This window comes from Hydractinia symbiolongicarpus, chromosome 9 (assembly GCF_029227915.1).
Source record: "Hydractinia symbiolongicarpus strain clone_291-10 chromosome 9, HSymV2.1, whole genome shotgun sequence".
NCBI lineage: Eukaryota > Metazoa > Cnidaria > Hydrozoa > Anthoathecata > Hydractiniidae > Hydractinia > Hydractinia symbiolongicarpus.
Window position 1 is genome coordinate 22,494,569 of NC_079883.1, and position 11,158 is coordinate 22,505,726.

An 11,158-nucleotide genomic window follows, 5' to 3' on the forward strand; every position below is an offset into this window, starting at 1 on the left:
TGTAAATAAATTTTTATCCTAACTTATGTCAACTACTGAATTATGTATGACAAACTACATCTATAGAGAGAGCGTCTCATGTAACAAAATGTCGAAACACAACGCATGAAGTTTAACAAAAACAATAAAGGACTTATATTCATATTAAAAATGACTTTCGATAGTTCATAGTAATGTCATCATTTTACAACGTCCATAAGACATAATTTTGACTTGCTTGAAATCTATCAAATAAAATATAGTTCATGTTCTTGAATCCTTTTGTAATGGGTTCAAAAATCTTCACCAAAAGCTTCCGTGGTCACACTTCATTTGAGAAAATAAATGGTCACATTTAGTACACAGGCCCCTCTTCTCCATCATCATCGTCGCCATATTTATCTCCACCATCATTATAGTAATCAAAATTGTAGTCATTGTCCTAAAAAATAATTATTTTGCAGAGAATAAAAACGAGCTATAAAAAATATAATGAAGGTGTCACTATTGTATTGTTTTGTACAGCAAAAAAAACTTTTTTTCTGCTCAAAACAATTGGCATCCACCAACCTGGTGGTCCGCACACATGAAAACTTAAACGAACTAAAAAAATAACTAACGTCTTCAAATTCTTCTTCCGCTTCTTCGTATACTTCCTCTCCTTCTTCTTCTTCTTCGTTCTTTTCCTTCGAGTTTTCTACAACTTCTTTAGCTTCAAGGTTCTACAAAAAGCACAAAATTCTTAATGACGACGACGACAACGACAACGAAGACAATAACAACACTAACAACAATACCTCCAATTTTTTCGACAACTCTTCTTTATTAACTTCCGGTCGATGTTGTTTTGCTATTTTTGGTTTAATAGTTCCTAAAAAGTAACATTTCAAAGTCTAGCCTTAAAAGTCAAGAAATAGATTAAAGAAAAACCATTAGTGCATAAAATCTTATAGCATTCTCTGCTGAATCATCAAGTTATGTTGCATCACTGAGCCACGCAAGTTACGTTGTATAAGATGAACAGCAATACAGAAGCTACAAAAAGTTGTTGGAAATTAACTTGAATGATAACTGAACAAAATATGGCAGGTTCCAAAAAAATTCCTGTTGTCACGTGTTTCTTGTTTTGATATTTTGGTTCGCGTGTTTTTATTTTTTATATTTCGATCGAATTTGTTTATTGATAAAAAAATTAGTAGCAGAAGTTAGTTACAAGAATTAGCATATAGAAGAACCCACCAGTGACCAATAATACACTAGAACCTGGTTACTGATATGTTGAAGAGGTAAGTATGAGGTATGTCACCTAGAGAAAATATTGTCTCTACTATCTATTACTAAAACATCTCGTATATACATTATTTTAAGTCACTACTTTATGTAGACAATAGAAACATTAAAACAACTCGAGATCATAGTTTTTTAAAGTTCCAAAGCATAACTTATCAGATAAAATTTTTTGTCATACATTTATTTTGGCAGATAAGGTATGCCAGAGTACAGGTCGAAAATATTTTAATGAGAAAAAATAGTGAGTTACATGAACAGATTTTTGGAAAATGATAAATGAAATGTATCAAGAATACGTGAAAATTGCTCGTTATCAAAGTACAAGTTACTGAAAGACTATTGCAGAAGTGACTAAGACACTTTTTAAACTTTTAGGGACTACTTAACAGAATTGAAAAAAAAATGAGTATGTCAGTTTCAAAATTGATATTTGAAATTCCTGAGGCATCATAAATTCTATTGGTTGTTTAACACATTGTTTTAAAAAGCATAGATTATTCCCTTCAAAACGTTATTGGTGATAAAGCTATCACAAAGAAAAAGAAAGCTGTTAATACATCTTTAATTGCAAAATGAATATCACAGTATAGACGTCCAGGACCACGAGAAATGTGTCAGAACAAAATAAAACAACTGCTCCCAACAAATTCCTCTTTAATTGGTTCTAAACAAGGCAATTAATGGAGCCCAAAAAGTGCTGCAGTATTCATCTGCATATCCTTTTTGGAGCAAACTGATTGGCCTGTTACCTTATATCTGATACTCCACGTGATGACAAGACAATGAATAGAAACCCTATTTTTAAGTAAAGAGGCTATTAAGAAAAAAAGGCTTAATCCCTAAACATAATCAAAGTTCTATTTGTGAACAAATGGTGGATTTGAATTTCACACCAACAAGTCACCATTGTACTGATTTTTGTAAATACTTAGTGCTATTGGGTGAATGCTTTCTTAACAAATAATCGAAGTAAACAAATATGTTTTAAAGGTACACAAAATAGCTTTCTCATCTAACTCAAACAAAGTTAAAAACATTGTCGATTGATGCAGAAAGAATTATTTATTGGTGTAGACGTTTTGGGGTTTTAGGCTGTTTAACCTATTTTGAAAGCTATTATTCAAAAAATAACCTGAAAAGATAGCAATGGGTCATATGGAGAACTGACAACACAAGCAGTGTTGTATGAAGAGAACAAAATAAGTTAAAATTAAACAGTCGCTCTAACTCTATGAAACATGTAGTTTATTTAAGGCCAGATTATCACACAGATGGTTGAAAATGATAGCTACAATACGGGCTGTCTAATGGATCGCTATGATCAAACCGTTGGAAAATGTTTTGATGAAGAAAGAAGTGCAAAAGAAGTGCAAAATCTTTAAATATTATTGAAAATAAATATAGCATAATCTGCTGAGAACATGAAACAGTGTTTTACATAGACGGCCTAAGGATTTTTCAGCAACAGTTGTGTTTTTATATCAGAATCCTAACATATTGTATTAACCTCTTGGTTCTGGTCAATGTTCGTTTTATAACAAATTGGTTCAACTAGCTGTGGTTAGTCTTTTTTATAAACAAATAAAAAGTTTTTAATTAAGATTCTGAAGTAGCATGTTTTATTGACCACTAATCATGTTATCACCACAAAAATCAACAGACCACGATGCCTAAAAGATATATCACAAAAGATATATCATAATTTGGCTAATAAAAAGTTATCTATATATTAAAAAAATTATATTACCTTTATTTACTGTTTTTCTTTTACGTGAGGGTTTTAATTCTGCAGGAAGTCGACTCCAATCTACATAAAAGAATAACACATTTCAAGATTGCTACTAAGATTCCAAAATTCTCTCATGATGTGGAAATTATACTGCATAATTACTCAGAAATAATTACTTAGAAATAATTACTTAGAAATAATTACTTAGAAATAATTACTTAGAAATAATTACTTAGAAATAATTACTTAGAAATAATTACTTAGAAATAATTACTTAGAAATAATTACTGGTACTTAAATGGACACATGTTTCAAATATTTCGATATCGAAATTAATTTTAAAGAATTTATAAGAACAGATTGCAGAAACAGTGTTAATTGCTTAAATTCTTTGACACAAAAACCGTAAAATTGTGAAATGAAATTACTGCTTTAAAAATTTTCGTGGGATTTAATAAAAGCCTGGCATTTATTAAACTAGTATATAATATACCAAAGTAATATTTCTAATAATATAGTATAACGAAGTAGAAGTGGTACGTCGACACTTTTTACCTTGTAATAACTAACAGAAATATGTTTTTTCTAACCAGCATTAATTATTCTAATTAATTTCTTAGAATTAATTTTTTTATACATACTCCACATCAAGTAAGCAAAGCAACATTTTTACCTGGTTCCCACTGGTTATCATCTGGATTTTGGTTGTGTTTATAACGATCAGTGAATCGAACAATGTCTGGAATAAAAAAAGAATAACAAAAAATCGAAAAAAAACTTTCAGTCTATTAAAAAAAAGTAGACACAATAATTTTGCATATTGATATTGAAATGCTGCCCCAAGTAGCATTGCTTCAATGCTATTTCCCCAATTTTACTTAGTCACCATGATGAGAGGTCTGATGGGCAAATAACATTTTTATTGGAAGGACGTGTCATAATAAATCTCCATCTACACAAGATATTGCTTTCTACTTCTTCTTTTACCTGTAAATTTATTCTGAAGATCTACATAGCTAAGTTTTCCATAGCATCATATCTAGTCAGGGCGCAAAACCTCAAAAAGCATTATTGTTCAACTCATTCAGTGAATAAGATATCTATATATTTTCAAAAAGAATTTAACTCACGTAACGAGAATTGAGCAAACAATAAAACACAGCCAGGATATATAAATTCCCTTTTGATGTATTTTCAAATATTATCTAAGAAATATTTTAAATCGTGAAATTGTTCTACAACTTTTTAAGGTGTTTTTTATTATAATAATATTTAACAAACCTTTCTTTATTGTTTTTGCTTTTAAGAAAAACGGTGAGTCTCTGATGCTTCCTCGAAATTCTTGACTTAACGCGAGCAAATATTCATCAACTTCAGTAGCACTTAAAGGAGTTGGTCGTTGTTGAAGAGGCTATGACCAGATGCAGAAAATTATTTCATGACATGAGGGGACAGAGGTAAAACATAGGTACAAGGCATCAAGACATTTTAAAACGATGTACTTATTAAAACAAGAATTGTTGTATAAGAATAAAGGAGGCAAAAAAACACAGAAATTACAAAGTAGAGAGTTCCTTTAGAGATGGTATCATACAAGTAACACATTCAAAGTTGTCGAAAATTTCTAGCGGGTATACTGCAATTAAAAGTTATAGTACTTACAGGGTAAGTAGGTGGCGGCTCAAGTGTTACTCTTGGAAGAGACTGTCCAGATAAACCCAAATGACCTATATCAAATGAAAGGTTTCCTCTTCCACGACCACGCCCTCTCCCAGCCATTTATACATTCATAAATATATATTATTAAAACCTATAAAATATCAATGCTGAAAGAGATTGGCTATACTTCAGTAATTCACATAAACTGCTTAAAATAAGCATTTAACATTATGGGATGTGGCAAGGCAAGTACTTTTAAATTCAAGTAAAACTTGATATTCAAGAAAAATGATTTTCATACAGCCTTGCTATTAAAGGTACAGCATATTAGGAAAAAATAATACAACAAAATAAATAAATACACTAAGAGTACACTCTTAAAAAGCATATCACAAAGGCCTGTTAGTCATAAATTTCCAGGCTCAAAGGCTATGACCCCATCCTGCTTCACCATTACTACTGTCCAAACGCTAAAATCCATAAAGACAACTGGTAAGCTCCTAATGTTAGTGATATTTTATAAGAAAAGCGATTACACTCGATATTACAATATTTTCTAAAAAAAAAAACAAATTTGAAAAAACATTATAAAAAAGTTTTTGATTTATTTAGAAACAATAACATTAATTGAGCAAACTGATAGCAAAATCAAAAACAGTTTACATTTTTAAAATTAATAACAAATTTACAAAAATTATGACAAAATTTGGAATGGTATAAGAAAAATACATGTAACTAAACACTAATGCACATATAAATAGCTATCATTATAGAAATTATTTAATCTGGATAGTATCTTTGGTTCATATCATCGAGGATCCTGTGTAGGGGGTCCTAGTGCATTTAAACCTCCTGTTAGAGCTACAAAAGCTGTGCAATAGACGACAACATATCAATCCTGTTCTAATGCTAAACACTAAGCAGAAAGAATCGATACTAGGATGACATGGCTCAGCCAACATTTGGTCCCAAGAGTTTCAGCCCTGGAAAAGAGTGCTCTGCTACGAGGCTACCAGTCATTGTATTAATAAGTCAATTTATGAATGCTGTTTTGAAAAATAACTTCCCTCCTTAGCACAGCTTGCCACACAATAGTTAATGACAATTTTTTGAAGTCACAAAATTTGTACATTAAAACTGTTGATACTTTAAGTACAGAAAGTTTTGCAAATTTCAGAATTTTAGTCAAATTTATGAACTCAAAAAAAAAAAGATTCCCTAGTTTGCAAGCATTGCTTGTCAAGAAGGAAATGGAAATTTTTTCATTTCCTTTTCTTCTTCAAGTGACAAATTTGTTAAAAAGATTCAGGAATGCATAATTCTTACAATTTTTTTGCATTCACCAAAGTATCTTTCTGCACTTAACAAAACTACACAGTAAATACAGTCTTGTAGGCATTTACCGAATTTTTTTTGTATTTTCTTACATTTAAATGTGTTACAAAATTAAAAAGGAATTCTCTTTTTTACTTAGGGGCCTCAACCTCAACAACTATATTGTTATTAAACACGTACTTTGGTATCCTCAGTTGCTCTACAGCATAGTTTATTAGTTTTTGTGTTCTGTTCACATGGTGAAATGATGCACGGATTAGTATTCTGTTTCTAATATAACTTTTCCAAGCATCAAGAAAAACTTGAGAAAGCCTTTCTTTATTAAACGAATTTTCAACATCTATTAAATATTTTTCAATGTCCAGATTTTGATACTCTGTAATAATCAAGGATGAGTAATAATCAGTATCCTTCATTGACCTTGCCAATTTTAATTCATTGAAAGTGGAATTGTATTCTTTTTCCAGCATTCCTACTATGCTATTGCTTATGACGCTATCATCTATATCAATCTTATTTTTAAGGCAATCACGATAACTAATTCCATTTGTGAACTGTTCTTTCATGCTGTCCACACTATGGTGTAATTCTTTTTTAACTTCAACCAATTCAGCTTCAGCAGCCATTAATTTCTTCTGTGTTTCTTTTAATTCGTGCTTAGTTTCGAGCGAATCCTTCATCACCAAGCTTAAATGGTTTTGCAATGCTGTCGACATATGTTTGTCTAATTCACCAGCTGCCACCTTTAAAGTAAAACACCCTCAAATTACTGAACTCCCAAAAAACTGAAAACTCCTTTTTTGGTTTTTGTGTATTTATAAGCTTTTTTTGTTAATTCTTAGTGAATATTCGAAATGGAGGACCTGTAGTATTCATAACACAAAACATTTCTGAATAGTTACAATACTTTAAAAAGCAATTAACTTACACCAAAAAAAGCTTTTTGTCAAAATCGTTCTGTTATTTAATTCTTTTCAAGTTGACTAATGGCTGAATCGAAAATTAATACCTGAACATCGCAGCCCAGATGTTTGAACATGCAGTCGACAGGACGACAAAAACATTCATTACTATAATGATCAGCAATCTAAAACAAATAGGTATAAAAAATAATGAAAGTCAAATACATAATGCAAACTATAAAGCAGCAACTACATAAAAATAACTATATATAAAAATAATCATTTCTAAAACCTTATTAACTTCTACTACTAATTTTTTTTCTAGAATAGATATGCTTGATTCAAGCGACAGAAATTAGACCAGGTAAATAAAAGTTCTACATAAAAAATTTTGTCAACCATATTATAAATTTCTCGGATAAAATATAAAAATCTTAAACAACTAGAAGTCATGAATTACCAAATTTAACAAAATGGCCATAGTTTTCTTGTGCCAGAAGTTCAATCTTGTTTTTTTTAAAAAAAAAGCTTTGACTAAAGATAAAAAAACTCAATTTCAACTCCTTATTGTAGACATATTATGCAAACATTGATACTCTTTACTTATAATGTTATAACTCCATTTGATTTAAAATAGTTTAAAATTTATATTTGCAAGTTTTTTAAAAGCAAATCCAAGCTTCTGATTTTGGTAAAAACCTAAGGAACTGGTTAAGCTGAAAATTTGTTACGTTAAGAAATCAAGGCTTAAACCTGGATAATATAACAAGCAAATCTATAAAAAATATTTTCAAAAATAATGTATTTTTCCGAACAAAATGATAAGGTTAAAGCGCAAAAATATAGTTAAGCATAATCGCTACGGGCCCTAACAAACAACAATTAAGACATCACTGAGATGCTGTAGCACGCTGAAATCTTGTAAAAGTTGAATATCATGCTTAGCAACCTCTTAGTATCGCAAAATAAAGAGAACGTGTGCTTGTAAAAAAATTTATAGGTGAAATTCATAGTGTTGTACACGGAAGAAGCATGGCAAACATAACATTGAAGATATCTATGACACATTTACACAATACTTCTTACGCAAACTAGATTCATGCAGAACAATATTAAAAGCAAGCAAAACCTGAAAAGTAAAACATTTGTAAGAAGTGAAATTATTTTTTCAAACCTCTTTAACATTTTGTACTCTTTCTTATAACAACTTAAAACGTAAAAAAAAGTGGCAGAATACCTCGTTACGGGGAATGATTTCACCACAAGCATTAGCACAGATAACAGGATAAAGTAGGCAAGTTCGTAAATGAGTCTACAATATAAACAAAATGTGATCAATACAAATAAAACTTTAAAATGACAAATCCGATAGACTTTTCTTGTTTACTCAAAAAAAATTAATATTTCTATCGTACCTGTTAAACACATAAGTGGCTAGTCTAGGGGCTAGAGTGTCTAGAGGCTTAATCAATTAGAAGCTTAAAATGCTCTGGGAGTTCTTGAAATATTGAATTATTGATCAAGTCTGAAATTCTCCCAACTTGATTAATTAGTTTTTTGGCAATAAACTTGGTAAATGCAATTGGTACAGCTTATGTGTTTAAATGTGTTTACATGTCTTGGTGGTCAATAAACAAATACATGGAAAAGTTTTTCGTATTTTTGAGATACCAGATTAGTACCTAAACTATTTTAGTAGAGCGAAAATAATCTTTTTTAAAGTTTAATTTGAGAGACGCGTGCTTAAAATAGATTAAAGTTCTAGATATTGTTTACCAAAACTCAACACATATTTTTTACTCCTATGTCTTTTTTTCTTTGACTTTTTTATTGATTTCAAATTATTTGTTGAAAAAATTAAGTCATTGGTTAAATTGATATCATGTCAGATTGTTTTAAATTTTGCAAAATTTAAAAATAATCTAAAATTAACCCAAGCGCTTTGATAAAATAGAATCAAAAGAGTTGCCTGCATATACTAAAAAAATTCGCTTTAAATTGCGAAAGGGGAAATAAACATTGGGTTTCCCAGCATATAACATTTATTGCAATACGTATAGCATGAAAATAAGCTCCTTTTTCTTAGCTGAAGTAGAATTTTTGTTAGCTAGCTGGCATATTCGTTATACAGTGTGCCAAATTTTAAACTTAGCTAAAAATCTCATGTTGATGCCAGTTTCTTTTTGAGCATGTGCAACCAAGCCCTTACTATTCTTCATTTATTTAAGTTACACATACCGGTATATCATTGTACACATGACTTTCTTGACAATAATCACATAACACCCGTCTGAAGTTGCAAGACTTCTTGTGTTCTAATATATCCGCCTTTCGAACTTCCAAATTGCATCCCTCAAAATCACAAGTAATGTTTTGATACTCACAAAAATTGTTTTGATGGTCCTAAACATACAGAGAATAGTCTTGCCTGCAAAGACACTACAAAACTGCTGTGTGTTATGAAAAGAGTGGGAATCTGCATCTAGAATACAAAACGTCAACTACACAAGAAAAATCAAAACACAAAAATTTTCTCAATGTCATAAAACAAATAAGCAGGAACTTTACTCTAAAGATTTCTATAAAACTGTAAAATTATACAATCACATTTCAAAAAAGGCTCAATCGTGAAGTGTTTTAAATTAAGACATATTACATTGGAAAGGGCACGTTAAGAACATGAGAAAAATTCAGAGAGCACTTTTTTTTTAACAGAAGGATTATTGTAAATTTTAGTCAAGATTCAATATAAAATGATGCTAAGAATACAATATTGTCAAAATGATAAGCCCTTATTATTTACATCAGTTGTTCACATCATGTTATTTACATATAAAAGAAATTTCAAAAAAACTGACATTCCATAAAAAAAGTCCTACTTATGCAACTGCTCATTAAAAAAACTTCATCAAGGAAGGTTAGAAATTTAAAATGATTAAAAATAACACAAACATTTTTCACAAGATTTTCTGAATGGATTTGTGAGCAACACACAATAAGTTCAAGCAAATACGTCTGAATTCTACTTTTGCAACAAAGAAAGCAATTATTAGCATTGGATCAGTAGTATTGTTGGTTAAGCAATCCACTCAAGTACTTGACCCATCATCTCAGCAGCACTTGGAAATCTAACGTTCAGGATTAACAGTAGTTATTTAACTTATTAAACCAATTACTGTTTGGATACATTAACTACTCAAAGCTTATCAATAACACACCTTCATATTTGAAACTTCACCAGTCCATTCACATCCAGCTTTGGTGTTAACACATTTAACTTTTACTGACAATATCATCCTGTTCACCATACCAGCAGGGCGTACCTACAAACATTTTATGTATGAAAAACATCACAATAACATAAATACATTCTTTTCCTAGCATGCATACTGACTGTTTACATTTTATCAAGAAAATAGATGAGGAAGACCAATCATGAGCAAGTATAATCAAACACGTACTTTATACTCATCGATAGGCGCTCTGCAGTTTGGACATAAAAACTCCACATTCCTAAAGTAAGAGAAAAATATGCATGGGTTATTGTACAAAGATAGACGTGCAAAGTACAGTTACAAATCTTTCAACCTAAAAAAAGTGACCAAGTAAATCATTGATTTTGTATATTTTCTTTCAATAAAAACTAAAGGGAAAAGGAATGATAGTTTTTATATTTAATATTTTTTAAAAGAAATTCTATATTTTGAAAAATATACAACTTTTACAGGCAGGGTACATTTTAACTCATTTCTCTGTTATTATTTTACACATTTTTCCTATCATTAAGCAATGAGTTATTGGACCTCACTATTTGTCCCCAAGGTCATAATTTTCAGGGCACCCAAGTTTCATTTAAATGTAACAACGTCATTGTTTTGTTTACTTTTTTGTTTTAAATCTTTTTGTTCTAAGCAAGGAAAATTGTGAATAGGACTTGTAAAAAAACAAATAAAAACCAATGATAATCCTAACCTGTCCTTTGAGCTCTTAGAAAGAGACTGGAAACAGAAATTACACATTCCATGAGGACATTCCAACTGCATAGCATCTTTCATCAAGTTTAGACATATGACGCAATACAAATCTGGTTTCACATCTTCAACAACTTCGTAATCGTAACCTCCAGACATTTTGAAATAATATATACTTGTTTTGCTATTATTATTAATAATACTGCAAAATATTAGGCTTTTATGAATTAAACGGTTATCTAAAAGAACAAAAACTCTTACAACTGACTATTTAAAATACAAAATATCTGAAA

General features: G+C 30.2%; 2 protein-coding genes across 2 annotated transcripts; both read right to left on the bottom strand.

Annotated features, from left to right (window-relative positions):
• Positions 1–111: 111 nt before the first annotated feature.
• LOC130656615 (DNA-directed RNA polymerase III subunit RPC7-like) lies at positions 112–4,846 on the bottom strand. Its single transcript, XM_057459506.1, has 7 exons — positions 4,661–4,846; positions 4,280–4,409; positions 3,672–3,737; positions 3,017–3,076; positions 777–850; positions 600–701; positions 112–421 (listed from the first exon to the last, which is right to left on the bottom strand). Exons 1-7 carry the CDS (start codon positions 4,775–4,777, stop codon positions 335–337), a joined length of 636 nt encoding a protein of 211 aa, XP_057315489.1. The 5' UTR covers positions 4,778–4,846; the 3' UTR covers positions 112–334.
• Positions 4,847–4,917: 71 nt separating this feature from the next.
• LOC130656613 (TNF receptor-associated factor 5-like) lies at positions 4,918–11,095 on the bottom strand. The gene is made up of 7 exons (XM_057459505.1): positions 10,867–11,095; positions 10,356–10,407; positions 10,113–10,217; positions 9,133–9,297; positions 8,132–8,206; positions 7,002–7,079; positions 4,918–6,735 (listed from the first exon to the last, which is right to left on the bottom strand). Exons 1-7 carry the CDS (start codon positions 11,022–11,024, stop codon positions 6,124–6,126), a joined length of 1,245 nt encoding a protein of 414 aa, XP_057315488.1. The 5' UTR covers positions 11,025–11,095; the 3' UTR covers positions 4,918–6,123.
• Positions 11,096–11,158: the final 63 nt, after the last annotated feature.